This window comes from Anolis carolinensis, unplaced genomic scaffold (genome assembly GCF_035594765.1).
Source record: "Anolis carolinensis isolate JA03-04 unplaced genomic scaffold, rAnoCar3.1.pri scaffold_10, whole genome shotgun sequence".
NCBI classification, from domain to species: Eukaryota; Metazoa; Chordata; class Lepidosauria; order Squamata; family Dactyloidae; genus Anolis; species Anolis carolinensis.
This window is the reverse complement of record NW_026943821.1, coordinates 14,201,011-14,217,938: the sequence shown is the minus strand read 5'-3', so window position 1 is coordinate 14,217,938 and position 16,928 is coordinate 14,201,011. Positions and strand designations below refer to the sequence as shown.

The window sequence follows — 16,928 nt, the reverse complement described above, 5'->3', positions numbered from 1 at the left end:
CAGCTCCCGCTTGCTTTCTTGTCGAGCTAATTTTAGTGGGGAAGGCTTCCCGTTACGTGCTTCCGAAAGTAACAAAACTATGAAAGAATGGATGAAATGAAGGAAATCAGGTTCCGCAAACAACTCTACTATGGAGCTCCCTCCCAAGAGAGGCTCAATTGGGCACCTCTCTGCTCTGCAGGCAAAGCTTTTGCTTCAGCCTCCAATTGTTTGAGAAAGAAAGTTATGCTGTGGTTATAGTAAAAGGTAAAGGTTTCCCCAGACGTTAAGTCCAGTCATGTCTGACTCTGGGGATTGGTGCTCATCTCCATTTCTAAGCCGAAGAGCCGGCGTTTTCTGTAGACACCTCCAAGGTCATGTGGCCGGCATGACTGCATGGAGCGCTGTGGTTAGACTGTTTATAATATGGAGTAAATATTTTATTTTTAATTGTTTTGCATTCATAGATTAAAATACTATTTGGACTGTTGACTGTTTTTCTAACTTGTTATTGTTTTAGCTATTTTGTTTTAACATTCATCACAAGCCGGTTTGGTTTTGGGGGAAAGATGGAATATAAATAAAATGTATATTGTGTAAAAGTAATGCTTTAAGGCAAAGGTGGGCAAGAAGTGACCCCAGGCTGCATATGTCCCCAGCGCTGTTTTTGCCTTCAGGGCATAGAGACATGGAAGAAATATCCACTATAATCTGCTAAGGGAATTTGGGGGCATTTTTCCAATAAATCTTTGCCAGGGAAGACATAGAGAGGGGTGCGACCCTCCAAGGTCTCTGGAGGGCTGATACAGTTGTCCTCTCTGGCTTTATGAAGCTGTGATAAGTAAGTATCTTCTCCTTCTCTTTCTCCTTATACAAGACATTAATTGAGATCAGCTAATATAAATCATTAAGTGGAACATTTTGGAGGGTACTGTGGGAAATGGCAACATGTGCTTTTTGTACCTGGAGTGGCTGCCCTTTCTCCGCACATTGAAGGATGAAGGACTGAACCGTCCCGGCCGCAAAGGGAAGCGGCCACTGACCCAAGGTGAACCTCTTTGCATTCCCAGGTGGCTGGGCAAAATGACAGGCCGTAAGGCTGTCTTTCTCCTTCTAAATGGCCACTCCATCAATTTGAATCACCCCATTCGTCAGTGAGGTCGCAACCTGGATAACCAAAGCCAGGAGGAAAAGGCAGGGCCCCTGCAGTACTTAAGCCTGATGGATAGGTAAATTGGCTGCCTTGTCTTTTTATGTCAGCTACAGACACAATACTAGCAAAGTATTTCCTGTTTCAATTCCTCTCAGATGGTCCGGAGACCCCAACAATTACCATCTCATCATCGGACCAGGATTCGGATGCTGGAAGTTTCATTCTGGTGAACAGTACGGTGAACTTAACCTGCCTGGCACCATCTGAGCCTCAGGCAAAGATCTACTGGAATGTGGCAGATAGTGAAGATCTCGGTGTGCCCTCCTTGCCAATTCTGTACCTGCCTCGAGTGCAGCTGAATCAGGCCGGACCATATTCGTGCTTGGCCATCAACCAGCGCACCCAAAAGCATGTTCGGAACACTGTCAACCTCAAAGTTGCCCGTTAGTTGACTTCGGTTTGAACCTCTTTTCCTCCAGTCTCATAGAATCATAGAATCATAGAATAGTAGAGTTGGAAGAGACCTCATGGGCCATCCAGTTCAACCCCCTGCCAAGAAGCAGGAAATCGCATTCAAAGCCCTCTCAACTGGAGGGCTTTGGGCTAAATGCTTTCAGGATTCTCCCAATGAATACGTCACTTGGTAATGGTACCGGATTTCCATGTTATAGATTCCTCAAAGGCTATCACATTAGTGGGTTGCTGTGAGTTTTCTGGGCTGTATGGCCATGTTCCAGAAGCATTCTCTCACGCACATCTATGGCAGGCATCCTCAGAGGTTGTGAAACTCACAACCTCTGAGGATGCCTGCCATAGATGTGAGTGAAATGTCAGGAGAGAATGCTTCTGGAACATGGTCATACAGCTCGAAAAACTCATAGTAACCCTGTGATTCTAGCCATGAAAGCCTTTGACAACCTATCACATTGCATTATTGAAATATAATGGTGGAATCCTGAAATTGGCAATTTAGGGAAGGGCATTTGGAATTCTCCACCACAGTATTTTCCTTGTGCCTCACCAAACTACAAATCCCATTATTCTTTAGGATGGAACAATGGTAGTTAAAATGGAATTAGCATTAACATTTTGTAGTGTGAGTAGGCTCCTAGGAGATCAGTGGAATTCCAAGAATGAAACAATCAGGGCCAGTTAACACCACCCAACAAAGGATTCCCCCTAGGCAGAAAGCAGCCAGATTTGAAGCTGAAAGGCAATGCTAATCAAGGTGGCCAATTGCAACGTTCATACTTGTCTTAGGCAGACAAGAGTTTTTTCTCCCACCCTGGACATCATTCCACAGATATATAAACCCCACTTGCCTAGTTTCCAATAGACCTCACAACCTCTGAGGATGCCTGCCATAGATGTAGGTGAAACGTCAAGAGATAATGTTTCTGGAACATGGCCATACAGCCCGGAAAACTCACAGCAACCTAACCAACCCAAGCTTTAATCCACATTTGCTCTATCTTTATAATAGAAGAATATCTGCATGAACCCTCTTGTGCTTTTGACTTTGCCAAGGGTAATAGCTACAAGGAGACCAAACGATGATATTACTGGGTTGTTGTATGTTTCCAGGCTGTATGGCCATGTTCTAGAAGTATTCTATCCTGACGTTTCGCCCACATCTATGGCAGGCATCTGTGGGCGAAACGTCAAGAGAGAATACTTCTAGAACATGGCCATACAGCCCGGAAAACATACAACAACCCTGTGATCCCGGCCATGAAAGCCTTCGACAACACGATGATATTACTCTTCCAATAAGAACTCTAACCCCATATGAGGCTTTTTGTCACTCCCCAATTTTCTAGTATGGTGCAGAGCAAAACACTGAAAATTGTCCACACTTCTTATATTTGCGGTGTTCACATTCCCTTGCTAATTTTGCCCATCTCTTTTCTTTGGATGCCTAAACCATATTTCAAAACTGATGCTTGAAGTTACTGCTGTGTCAGGAGTATGGGGAGATTAGATTGTATAGCGTTCGGGTAGCAAACATCTTGTTGCAGTATTTTTTATTTACTTTATAAAAAGGAATACAGACTGTATGATTTGTGTGAAACTTGACTCATCTGTTTTTTTATAACTCTTCTTTTAGAACAACCCTCTGGGTTGCCCCACTGCTCTGTAACTTCTGCTGACAATGGCACTGCTTTGCTTTTCACCTGTTCCTGGCCTGGGGGATTCCCTGCTCCACATTTGAGATTTCAGGGCCTGCCTGGACCCAGCAAAGAGGCTAGTGATTCTACCTTGCAACAACTGCTAGCCTCTCCCTTCCTAGATGGGCTTAGTGGCAAAAATATCACCTGTTTGGGACGTCACTTGACCAGAGAGGGCAACTGCAGCATGGTTCCAGGTAAGACAAGAAACAAATGCAAGGAAAAATAACAACCCAGCAATCCTAATGCATCAAATTTATTTATTTATATATTTACAGTATTTATATTCCGCCCTTCTCACCCCAAAGGGGACTCAGGGCGGATCACATTGTACACATATAAGGCAAACATTCAATGTCATATAACATAGAACAGAGACAGAGACAGACACAGAGGCAATTTAAACCTTCTCCAGCTTACAGCTTCCTGAGGGGATTCTTGATTCCGGCCACAGAGAGAGCAGCTGCTTCGTCATCCACTGTGATGGCAACTTTGTCATTCCAACGGCGGCTGGGTGATTTATATGGTGTCGTAAATTAGCCTCCCCACATATAAGTGGTACCTAAATTTCCTATGTGATAGATGCAACTATCTTTCGGGTTGCTTAGGTCAACAACAAGCAGGGTCTATTTTTTTTAATTGTCGGGTGCTCACCCCGACATGGGCTGGCCTCGAACTCATGACCTCTTGGTCAGAGTGATTTATTGCAGCTGGCTGCTAACCAGCCTGTGCCACAGCCCAGCCTAAGGGAGCATTGAATCAGGACTTGGGCAGCTTTGAAGATTGCAATCCAATCTTATTCCAAGAACATTGGAAATTACTTAACGTGGAACCATCCTGGCTTCTCCCTTTAAGCTGGTAGAAAAGGCTAGTGCCCAATTCTAACCCTCAGTCTAGACCAGGCACGGGCAAACTTTGGACCTCCAAGTGTTTTGGACTGCAACTCCCACAATTCCTAACAGCCGGTAGACTGTTATGAATTGTTGAAGTTTTAGTCCAAAACACCTGGAGGGGCGAAGTTTGCCCATGCCTGTTCTAGAGCCACTGTATATTTGAGTTATTATTTCTCTGCACTTGGAGAAACTGCTGCAAGGAAGAGCAGAAGGCAGGGAAGTGGTAAATAGGGGTCAAATAATCTATTAGCAGCATATGAAGGAATGCCCAGTGAAGTGGGGATGCTCCTTTCCACCACGAAAGGGCATTCTTATGTATTTCATTTATATCCCAACATCTCTAGTAAAATAAGGCTTTTCAAATAGCTAAAAATCTGAAAGGTCACAGAGAGCAGTTCAAAAACATGATAACGTGAGTAGATCAATAGGTACTGCTCTGGCGGGAAGGTAACAGCGCTCCATGAAGTCATGCCTGCCACATGACCTTAGTGGGGTCTATAGACAACGCCGGCTCTTCGGCTTAGAAATGGAGATGATCACCAACCTCCAGAGTTGGACAAGACTGGACATAATGTCAGGGAAAAACCCTTACCCTAAAAAAACCAAAATGCAGATTAAAAACAAAATCTTAAAATGTTAAGAGAAAACCAATGACTTAAACAGTACAAGAAATATAGAACTAACTTCTGTTAAACCTTCTTCAAGAGAGGGCAGGTTTATATACTAAAGGCCTGCCTGAATTTTAAAAAAATGCCTTTGTTGTGGATGAAGGATAATAGCCTTCCAAATCTCCTTTAGCAAGAAGCTGCAAAGTTTAGAAATGGCTCTGGTTCAAAGCAGTGGAGGAGAGAAGAGTGTTGGAGCTGAACCAGGGAAATCTATGAAACTCAGTGAGTCTTTGTCCATTTGCCATCATGCCTTCTAAACATGTCTACTCTCCTAAGGTTGTTGTGAAACTGGAATAGGATAACAGCTATGTTTACTCCCGGTGTCACAGCGTGTTAAAGCGCTGAGCTTCTGAACTTGCGGACTGAAAGACTCGAATCCAGGGAGCAGAGTGAGCACCCGCTGTTAGCCCCAGCTTCTGCCAACCTAGCAGTTCAAAAACATGCCAATGTGAGTAGACCAATAGGTACCGCTCTGGCGGTAAGGTAACAGTGCTCCATGCAGTCATGCCAGCCACATGACCTTGGAGGTGTCTGTGGACAACGCTGGTTCTTCGGCTTAGAAATGGAGATAAGCCCCAACTAGAGTCAGATACAACTGGACTTAATGTCAGGGAAAACCTTTACCTTTACTCTTACTCTTTTGAAATTTTTCAAATAAGAAGGAGTTACAAACTGGGTGTAAATGGTAAACAGGGAAACAGCATACTTCAATAGGCCTTTGGGAACTGATTCCAATGGGCTTTAATGGTGCGCTGGCTTGTTGATTTTTTAAATGTTCTGTTCATAATGCGTTGTTAAATCATTTTAATTCTATAGATTGTTTAATTGCATTTTAAAATATCTTTTATAGGTTTTGTTGATGCTTTTGTTTTCAATATTTTGTAAATTACCTGAGCTAACGCTGATGAGAACAATGGCACATTTATGCCACTGTATAAAGAAAGGTAAGAGCTCAGGAATATTAGTCTGTGGACTACAGCTTAATTCTCCAGCCAATTTTATTCCAAAAACATCATCCAAACTGTTGAAGAAATTACTTTGTAGTAACGTATCTTCTCCCTATTCCCTTCTGATGGGGAGGAGAAAGGAGAAGAAAGGAACGTTAGACTTGGGATGAGATTTATCCCATTTCAGAATCTGTCAATGTTTGTTTTTACTAATAAAACATGGTCTCCTTCCACAGAAGCACCTTCGGGAGTCTTGCTCTCATTCCAAACAGACAGCAATGCTAATGGATCGGTTGCTGTGGAACTGCAATGCCAAGGCACCTTTAACCCAGTGGAGATCAAATGGTTTTGGGACGAGCAGCCACTACTTTCTACCAGTGATCACTATCAGCTTAGTCCTGATAGGACACACTTAATCATCTGGAACTTCACAGTCCCAGAGGATTTAGGGGATTACAAGGTCACCTGCTCCAATCCACTGGGATCCCAACAGTCCAGTTTAACTCTCGTTGGTAAGATCTTTGCAGCCATGGATAACAGGTCCTATCCAAGTCTTAGAGATCTGTAGGCCTCAGTGAGCTCCCAATGTCAGTTACTCACTGTCTGGGGTTGGAGCATTGGTATATTCAGACTTTGGAAGTAATGTTCCTTTTTTCTTGTTTTAAAAATTGGATTCTTAATTACTGCAGACATAAGTGGACTCATGTCTGCAAGAATTAAAACTTAACATCCATATCCAGTGGCAACTATGTCACTGACAATAAAGTGAATGACGCACATAACACATTAGGAGTGTGCGATCAATGGAAAAAATGTTTCAATACGCATTATTAAATTAGGAGGGAGGTGATTTGTTTCTAAAGTGTTTCTAAAATATCGTAAGGGGTCTGTGTCGTAAGAAAGTAATAAAATTTACATTATTTTATTATGTAGTTGCACAAGTGGGAAAGCTTCTGGGCTCCTTTCTCCCTCATTTTAGAGCTATCAGGATGAAACTTGCTACAATTGTAGAACAGATTTACCACTGTTACCCCCCAAGATTTGGAATGTTTTACTCATACACTGATTTTTTGATGAATTTTTTTTAAAAAAAAAAATTATGAACAACATTTTTTAAAAATCCTACAAGATCTACCTCCTTGAATTTCTCTGCAATGATCCAACATACTTTCCTTACTTAGGCGATCCCTCGTAGTTCAAGAATGATGGTCCTCCATTTCTTGGAAGACGCCTGTGCGTGATTTTTTTTTTAATGTGTGGAGGTCGGTACATGGCTGGTCAACACACAGTCTTCACAGATTGAGGTTCCAGCAGTGGTGTGGTTAACACAACGAGAGTGGCTTCTCAGTCTGTTGCAGCCTTCTTCCGCCTTCACAGCCGTTGTAACATGTACCATGTTATCCTCCGCCTGCTCCGCCATTGAGGTCTTTGGGTCTTCGGATTGTTCTTGGTCTGGATCCTCCCCTGTGGCCACTCCTGGGAGTGTGTGACTCCCGTGGTTGTGCACGCAGGTTCATTGGAACACGCAATATAACCAGGACATCATTACCCCCAAGTTTCAAAAAGATTCACGCATCTATTGAAACAGCGATCCCCTTGAATCTCTATATATAAAAGAGTGGTGGAATCCTGGCAACCGCCAAAACAACAAAACTAAACACTCCACAACCTCGAAAATTGACAACACAACCCATCATCTATGCCTCTAGGTTGATACAACAAAAAGAAAAGAAAAATAAAGTCTTAATTAGAGAGAGAGGAATAATTGTTTTTATCCAATTGCTGCCAGTTAGAAGGCTAAGCTCTGCCCACTTGGTCTCCTAGCAACCCACTCACCCAGGGGACAGGCAGAGTCAGGCCTCACTTAGGCCTCTTCCACACTGCCTATAAAATACAGATTATCAGATTTTAACTGGATTAGATGGCAGTGTAGACTCAAGGCCCTTCCACACAGCTATCTAACCCTATATATAAGCTATATAATATAACATCTTATATTATATTATCTGCTTTAACTGGATTATCTGGACTCCACACCTTTACCCTTTACCTTAACTACCACCAATTCCTCAATACTTTATTTCCCATACTACCATACTTCGCCACAGCAACGTGTGGCCGGGCACAGCTAGTTTCTCTATAATGTATTTCAGTCGCTATGGCTGGCTGGAGTGGAGTGGGGTGGAAAATGGTTTTTGAAAACTACTAAAGCTTTGGGACTATTTCCCCAGTCACCCCAGCAAATGCATATCAGATTAAACAACTGAGATTAATTTCCCACCCTCAGAATGGTTTTGGGAAGAAAAAAAAACCTTCTGCTCCCAGCAGTCTCTCCTTAGCAAATTCAATAATAAATTACATTATGAAAGTAAAATAAAACAAATATAGAAGTCTCTCAGCAGTCTGGATTCCTCCTAATAGCAGTCAGTCACTCAGTCCTCCTAGCCTCTCTCAATGTAGCCTACTGTGTGCTTAGCCTTTAAAGCAGTGGATCTCAGCCTGGGGTCACCAGATGTTTTTGGCCTACAACTCTCCCAGCGAGTTTACCAGCTGTTAAGATTTCTGGAAGTTTAAGGCCAAAAATATCTGGGGACCCCAGGTTGAGAACCACTGATTTAAAGGGTCATGGCTGTGACTTCGCCTCCCCTTCCCCCAGCCTCAACTTTCGCTTTGTCTCCCGGTACAGTTTGATTGCTCTGGAAATAAAAACTGCATCATGGAGAGAGTTGCAATGCTTACTCAAATTATCCAAAAGCACTAGGTGAGAGTTTCCATTCTTATGTTTTTGGCATTGGGTGCCACTCACGTTGCTTAATATCGAGTCGTATGTATGAATCTTACAAAATAGATCTGACATACGACACACAAATGACTTTTTGCACATCCCTATAACACACCCTTGGAGGTCTCTCATTCACATATTTGATATTCCCTTCACATATTTGATAGCCATGTACAAATATGTGAAGGGAAGTCATAGGGAAGAGGGAGCAAGCTTGATTTCTGCTGCCCTGCAGACTAGGACACGGAACAATGGCTTCAAACTACAGGAAAGGAGATTCCACCTGAACATCAGGAAGAACTTCCTCACTGTGAGAGCTGTTCGACAGTGGAACTCTCTCCCCGGGGCCGTGGTGGAGGCTCCTTCCTTGGAGGCTTTTAAGCAGAGGCTGGATGGCCATCTGTCGGGGGTGCTTTGAATGCGATTTCCTGCTTCTTAGCAGGGGGTTGGACTAGATGGCCCATGTGGTCTCTTCCAACTCTACTATTCTATGATTCTATGATTCTATGATTCATGGTGTCACTGTAATTTGAAGTTGACTTGATGGCAGTTGGCACTAACAAAGGCGTTCTTCCAGATTGGCCAGCTTGGATTTGCCTTCATCATCAGTGCTTTCCTATAATCCCCCAGAGAAAGAGGAAAAAGGAGAAATGGGAAATTGCTTCTATAACTATCATCAGAAAAATCCCACACTAGGAACTGTGATCCCTGATCTCTGATCCATGCATCTGTTTTGACCCAAAGCAGACATTTGTTGCTCATCTTTGTTGTACAGATTGTGATTTTCCTTCTCTTGGCAGGTCCCTCCATCTCTAACTGGACTCTATCCCATGGACCTTATCCTGGTTCTGCTTACCTGAATTGGACAGTTCCTAAGGGATCTGTGGTTACTAGCTTTTGGATCCAGATGCATAGTGTTAAGCAAAGCCGTTCCGGGGAGGAATGGGAGACAGTGGAAGTCTTAGCTGCTGCCAACAGATCTACCACTCTTTTGGGACTGCAGCCCCAAACGCCATATTCCTTCCGGATTGTGCCTTACTTGGGGTCCCAGACTGGCAATACATCTCATGTTCAAGTCCTCCAACCACCAGGTGTGTATTCCTGAATTTAAGAAACATGTAGTTCATAGGAATTTCAGTTTTACATAGTCTTGCAATTAAAATTAGTAAACAAAAACTTAGAGGTTGCTTTGCTATTTTTTCCTCTGAAATATAGCCTGCAGCCACTGGCATTCAGTGGCAGCCTCCCATCCAAGTACTAATCAAATCTGACAATGCTTAGCTTCCAAGATAAGATGGAACATAATGCCTTTAGGATATTTAGGGCACCCCATCATCATCATCATCATCATCATCATCATCATCATCATCATCATCATCATCATCATCATCATCATTTCTTACCTGCCTCTCTCTATAGATGGAAGTGGGAAACAACAAAAAATTAAACACATAACAGTATAACAATATGTTTATAACCTATACACATAAAAAATTAAATACAGACTTTCAAATTCAAAATTTAAACATCACCTGAAGAAGCCTCCCAGAAGAGTCTTATCTTGAAAACCATATCCAGTTATTAAATCTCTTCCAGCAGGTCATTCCACAGTCTGGAAGTGGCTGAAGAAAATGTCCTTTGAGTCAGTAAAGCGAATTGCAGAAAAAATAAGTTTAGTTAAACTTCTAAAAAGTTACGCAGAACTCATTGTACTTTTTTTCATGTCAGGAGTGACTTGAGAAACTGCAAGTCACTTCTGGTGTGAGAAAATTGGCTGTCTGCAAGTACATTGCCCAGGGGACATCCGGATGTTTTGATTTTTTACTATCCTTGTGGGAGGCTTCTCTCATATCCCCGCATGGAGCTGGAGCTGATAGAGGTAGCTCATCCGCGCTTTCCCTGGGTTGGATTCGAACGGGCAACCTTCAGGTCAGCAACCCAATCTTCAAATCACTCATCTGCTGGCCCAAGGGTTTAACCCATTGCGCCATTGGGCTCCTCTCATTGTACTATTTTATACAGACTGAAGAGTAAAGAGGTATAGAAAAGTTTGCAGTACATCCTTTTGTTGTAGGGAAAAGGAAGGGGCCTGAGCCTGTTAGGAATTGTGGGAGTTGAAGTCCAAAATACCTGGAGGGGCAGAGTTTGCCCATATCTGGGCTAAAGAGACATAAATATCTAGCTGCATGGGGCAGAAATGGTAAGTGAGCATAAAATGTTAGTGTGCCTAACATCCAGAGCTTGAAAATAATTTGCTGCTCCTAATTATTTTTTTAATAGCAATGGTTTGAAATTTCTTATTTGAATTATTATATCATAACAATGGCTAGAGTTACAATTAATGCTTCATGTTGCTTTAAATTGTTACTAGGTGGTGGTAATTTTTTTTTTTTTGGTCGAGGGTGGCCTATTGTGAACATTTCCAGTAATTTTAATTGTTTTTCTGTAATTGAAATTAGCATGTTGCTAATCCATTACTAATTATTATCACCATGAATTAATTTTATAATTGTCACGAAACCAAGTAAAAAATTAATTTCTGAATTAATGTGAATGGATTAACTTGAATACCAACACTGCTAGATTCAGTTAGTTAACACACCTGCATCAGGAACATGACATACAGGTTAAGGTGAGAGCCATATTTTAAAATATGTATGATTTCTAGTGAGAATGGAGTTTGTAATAGCCGAAGTAATTTACTGAAATGCTTATTTTGCAGCCTGAAATGGGAGAAAAATCACCTAATTTGCAAAAACTTCCCAGTTTGGTCACTTGAAGGGAGTGTTTATTCACTGCAGGTGACCACAAGAGAGTCTATAACAAGTCTGATTGAGGGAAAGGAGCAGAAAAGCCAGGTTTTAGGGAACCGGAATGCTCAGAAAGGCAGTGAAAGCATTTTGAATGGCTTAACATAATTTAACACCTGTGCTAAGCATTCACACCTACTGCTTTAAAAAAGCACTTCAGTGCCATTTAAAATGCTTTACCACCGTTGTTAAAAATAAAGATCTCTAGCATAAAGCAGAATAAAGTAGAACTTCAACCAATATACTCCTGTTTTAATTTTGTGGTCAAAATTATTACTATCAGAGGATCGGAGATATTTTCTGCTGAAGCCTCTAAAACTATGTGAAAATTTGCCTTTTTTCCAATTCCGTTTGCAGCCATTGTGGCTCCTCTTTCCACCTCGGTGCTGTATTTTCTTTCTATAAAACTCAGTGTTCTTCCTGGGAGAGTTTATAGGGATGATCGCAGGCCATATTCTATACACTAAAGTTTGTGTTAGAGCTTGGAAAGTTAATTTTGAACACAATAGTCATGCTGGCTAGAATACTCTGGCAGTTGCAATCATGAACAAGTAACTTTGCCATTTACTAAATGGGGATTCGAGGAGTTGTAGTCCACCAAGTAACTTTTAAAAGCCCTATAAAAGTATGTTAGTAGACCGGTGTGAAGTAATGGTTCGAGCAAATGACTATGGCTTTGGAAATCAGAGTTTGAATTCTCGCTTGGATATGTAAACCCATTAGGTGACCTTGGGCAAGTCACACTCTCTCTCAGCCCCAGAGGGTTGGACAGAAGCTCTCCAAAGCTTTAGGGGCTCTTACTGCCTATTACAGGGAAAAGCAGCTGATTCATAATCCATCTAAAACCCAGACATGTGCTTTTCATCTTAAGAACAGACAAGCATCATGGGCTCTGAAAAGGAATCCCACTGGAGCATTGCAGCACACCAAAATACCCAGGAGTCACTCTGGACCATGCCCTGATTTATAAAAAGCACTGCTTGAATATCAAGCAAAAAGTGGGTGCTAGAAATAATATCATATGAAAGCTGACTGGCACAACCTGGGGATCACAAACATATACAGTGAAAACATCTGCCCTTGTGCTTTGGTACTCATAGAATCATAGAATCATAGAATAGACCTCATGGGCCATCTAGTCCAACCCCCCGCTAAGAAGCAGGAAATCGCATTCAAAGCACCCCTGACATATGGCCACTCTGCTGCTGAATATGCATGCCCAGTATGGAATACATCTCACCACATTAAAACAGTGGATGTGGTTCTTAATGAGACATGCTGCATTATCACAGGATGTCTACGCCCAACACCACTGGAGAAATTATACTGCTTAGCCTGTATTGCACCAAGGAAGTAGCAGCCTGTAATGAAAGAACCAAGGCATTGACATCTCCAGCCCATCCTCTGTTCAGATATCAGCCAGCATGCCAATGCCTTAAATCAAGAAACAGTTTCCTAAGATCCACAGAGAGACTCGCAGGAACACCTCAGCAAGCAAGAGTCCAAAAGTGGCAGGTTACAACCCGGAACCTCAATTCTTGGCTGATACTGCATGAGAAACTCCCTCCTGGGCACATAGAACACTCAGCGACTTGGAAGGTGCTGAACAGACTGTGCTCTGGCACCATGAGATGCAGAGTTAATCTTAAGAAATGGGGTACAAAGTGGAATCCACGATGTGTGAGTGTGGAGATGAGCAGACCACAGACCACTTGCTACACTGCAGGCTGAGCCACTTGCATGGTTGAGGACCTTCTCACAGTGACACTGGAGGACTCCAAGTGGCCAGCTTCTGGTCAAGGGAAATCTAGAATAATGTCAAGTTTTTGACTTTGTATGTTTTTAAAATACATTATCACTGTACCCTCAGTTTGCTTCAGACACGATAAATAATAGCCCCAGAGGAAGACAAACGCAAAACCCCTCTGAACAAATCTTGCTAAGAAAATTCCGTGATTAAGTTTGCCTTTTGGTCAACCTTACCTTGGACATGACTTGAAGGCACACAACAACAACAGTATATATTCCAGCTGGTGGATTTTAAGAGCTGTAGTCCAGGGGCCGGGCTGTGGCGCAGGCTGGTAAACAGCTGCTGCAATAAATCACTCTGACCATGAGGTCATGAGTTCGAGGCCAGCCCGTGGTGGGGTGAGCACCCGTCTATTAAAAATAAAATATAGCCCCTGCTCGTTGCTGGCCTAGCAACCCGAAAGATAGTTGCATCTATCAAATAGGAAATAAGGTACCACTTATAAAAAAAGTGGGGAGGCAAGTTTAATTTTAATTTTTTAAATGCCTTTTAAATTTGTGTGTTTTTGTATTTGATATTATTGTATGTTAGTTTTATATCTGTAAGCCGCCCTGAGTCCCTCTGGGGAGATGGTGGCGGGGTACAAAAATAAAATTATTATTATATTATTATTATTAAGTTTAACTAATTTACAACGTTGGAATGAGGAAGTGAGGAAGTGCCGTCAGTGTGGATGATGAAGCAGCTGCTCCCTCCTGTGGCCAGAATCGAACATCCCCTCAGAAGAAGGTTAAATTGCCTCTGCGTCTGTCTGTCTGTCTCTGTCTTGGTTCGATGTGTTTATGGGCATTGAATGTTTGCCCTATATGTACATAATGTGATCCACCCTGAGTCCCCTTCGGGGTGAGAAGGGCAGAATATAAATACTGTAAATAAATAAATAATAAAATAATAGTAACTTTTCAAAGTTCAGGGTTTGACTAAATAAAAGTGAGGGCAGGAGTTCCTGGCCACAGCTATATGAATAAACCCAGGCAGTTATGGAGAATATGAATAACATCATAGTTTAACAGTCAATGGATGACGAAGCTACTAAGGGCAAGCAAAGCCATTTTCGAGTGAGGACAGTGGTTTCTGTGGCAAGTGTAGTCCAAGCTAGGGGTTTCTGGGAGTCGTAGTCCAAAAAGGACCTGGTTGGAAGCCCTGTGCATTTAACTCTGCCTCCTCCTTCCTTGCAGATGTCCGTCTGAGCGGTGGTGCCATTGCTGGAATTGTGATTGGCTCAATCTTTGGGATGCTTCTGCTCCTTGTCCTCCTGTTCTTGCTGGCCTGGATGATTTGGTTCATTTGCCATCGGAGAGGTGAGCTGTACTGTGTTAAGCAGTCAAATACAGAGGATTTCATTCATCCATAATCTGACGTTGGCCAGTCAGAAGAAATGTTGTAAAATAAAGAATGACTACTATCAAATTGCCTTCTTTCAACCAATTGGATTCAAAACCATTCAATTACTGTGCAGGTTCAAGTCCATCTAATAATACCTTTTTCTGAACAACACAATTCAAATAACTTTTTTTTTCATGTTGGGAGTGACTTGAGACACTTCAAGTCACTTCTGGTGTGAGAGAATTAGCCATCTGCAAGGACATTGCCTAGGGGACGCCCAGATGTTTTGATGTCTTTACCATCCTTGTGAGAGGTTTCTCTCATGTCCCCGCATGGAGCTGGAGCTGATAGAGGGAGCTCATCCACACTCTCCCCAGGCTGAATTTGAACCAGCAACCTTCAGGTCAGCAACCCAACCTTCAAGTCAGCAGTCCTGCTGGCACAAGGGTTAAAAGGACTCCATTCAAAGAACTGAATTACTGTTATCCATTGAACCAGAGTTGGGGAAACCTTGGCATTCTAGATGCTTTGGACTAGAATTCACGCAGTTCTTTGCCATTGCCTATTCTGATGGGACGTAAGGTAGTTTTAGGCCAAAGCCACAGCTTGAAAAAGTTACTTTTGTGGATTTCAATTCCCAGTATCATTTATAGTCCATCAAGTTTATTCTGCGTTAACCAATCAGGAATTTACACACTATAATCAAAAAGTTCTGCCTGAAAAATCTGAAGTGTTCAAAATACATTTCTTAAGGTTTCCTATTTTTCCTATTTTTCTAGGGGCTTTTGATTACATATCTGCCATGCAAAAACATTTATATTCCAAATAATATTTAAATATTATTTAAGACAAAATGGTATCAGGAGGAGGGGGGAGGGAACATTTCACAATGCAATACTTTATTGCAGGTCTTCTTAGTATAGTTGGCCCTCCTTATCCACAGATTCAATCATCCTCAGTTTGAAAAAAAATATATTTTTTTAAAAATTCCAAAAGCAAGTATTTTTTTTTGGCATTTTATACAAAGCATACCATTTTGCAATGCCATTGTATATAATGGCACTTGCATATCCACAAACTTTGGTATCCACAGGGGATAGTTGGAGATCCTCATACTAACCCCCAAGGGTCCACTGCAGTAATAAATACCTAGAATGCAACAAATAAGTAAATGAATAAGAAAACATGTGGTATTGTTCTGAACTAATCAAAGTTGATGATTAGTAAATCCTTGTGCTGGCTGGACTGCTGACCTAAAGGTTGGGTTGCTGACCTGGTTGCTAGATGGGGTGAGCTCCCATCTGTCAGCTCTAGCTTTCAGGGAAATGAAAGAAGCCTCCCAGTAGGATGGTAACATATTGGGGCGTCCCCACGCAATGTTCTGTAGACAGCCAATTCTCTCACCCCAGAAGCGACTTGCAGCATGTTCTCAAGTCACTTCTGACACGATAAAAAATAGCCATTTAGGATTGAATTGTATATGTACCTAAACAGAATCCAGCAGCTAGAAAGAAATACCTGAGACATTTTCCAGAATGACTTTGAGCATGAAAGGATGGTCAGCCCCTTGATGAAAAAACATAGTGATCTTGACTTTGTCCTTTGCAGCAAAGAACAAGAAAATTCCACTTGAGAGTCAGCAGCACTATCTGTCACGTCAGGTAAATCAAATAACACGTTTATATTCTCTCAGTTTTTCTCTCTCTTTCTCTCTCTTTGTATGAGTGCACGTGCGGTGTGAATATGTGTTAGGGATGTATAGACATTTTGCTATTTCTAAGATTCTACTCAAGACTGTCCATCTTGCTAAAGTGAGATGGCATCTCAAGGATTTTCCAGCCCTCTTGGGATGTATCCTGTAGCTTAAAATGAGATATTTTTTGGTCACAGACACAGCTTTCCCAATTTATATAAAATTTGCTTTGTAGAAACTTCTCTTTTTGTGAAAAAAAATTGTCTTTTCTCTTCTTGTGAATCTGTGCACATACACAAAACAAGTACAAGACAAATTGATTGACCACAAAGACACACAAACCTTTCCATTGGCACTAATATTTTGGGTGCTTGGCAGTTTTTCATTTTTTACAGAAAAATACAACACTCATTTTGATGAGTTAAGAGTGGCGAGTTCCTGCCACACACACAAAAAGCAAGTAAGCCTACCTGGTAAATGGAGAAATTGATTCAGAGATTAATGTTCTTTTCTTTATTTCACCATCTCTTGATTCTTTTGAGAATGACCCTTTGAGGTAATGGAATTAATGAAGTTATTTTTGGCTACATACTCACCTGTGCACAAAGGCCATGGATGAATGGTATTACCTATGAAAAATTAATATACCTGAGCAAAGTTAACCTGCCAAGTTGATTTCATGTATTTCTTCCTTTGTTA

The 16,928-nt window shown here is 41.8% G+C and overlaps 1 protein-coding gene across 1 annotated transcript in view; it reads left to right on the top strand.

The window, feature by feature from the left end:
- vsig10l (V-set and immunoglobulin domain containing 10 like) overlaps positions 1-16,928 on the top strand; it is a 41,880-nt gene that overhangs the window by 21,565 nt on the left and 3,387 nt on the right. The window contains exons 4-9 of the mRNA XM_016996088.2: positions 1,288-1,575; positions 3,240-3,497; positions 6,045-6,320; positions 9,391-9,681; positions 14,389-14,511; positions 16,145-16,197. Of these exons, the coding sequence (XP_016851577.2) occupies positions 1,288-1,575; positions 3,240-3,497; positions 6,045-6,320; positions 9,391-9,681; positions 14,389-14,511; positions 16,145-16,197 (1,289 nt within the window). The remainder of the gene's footprint in view (positions 1-1,287; positions 1,576-3,239; positions 3,498-6,044; positions 6,321-9,390; positions 9,682-14,388; positions 14,512-16,144; positions 16,198-16,928) is intronic.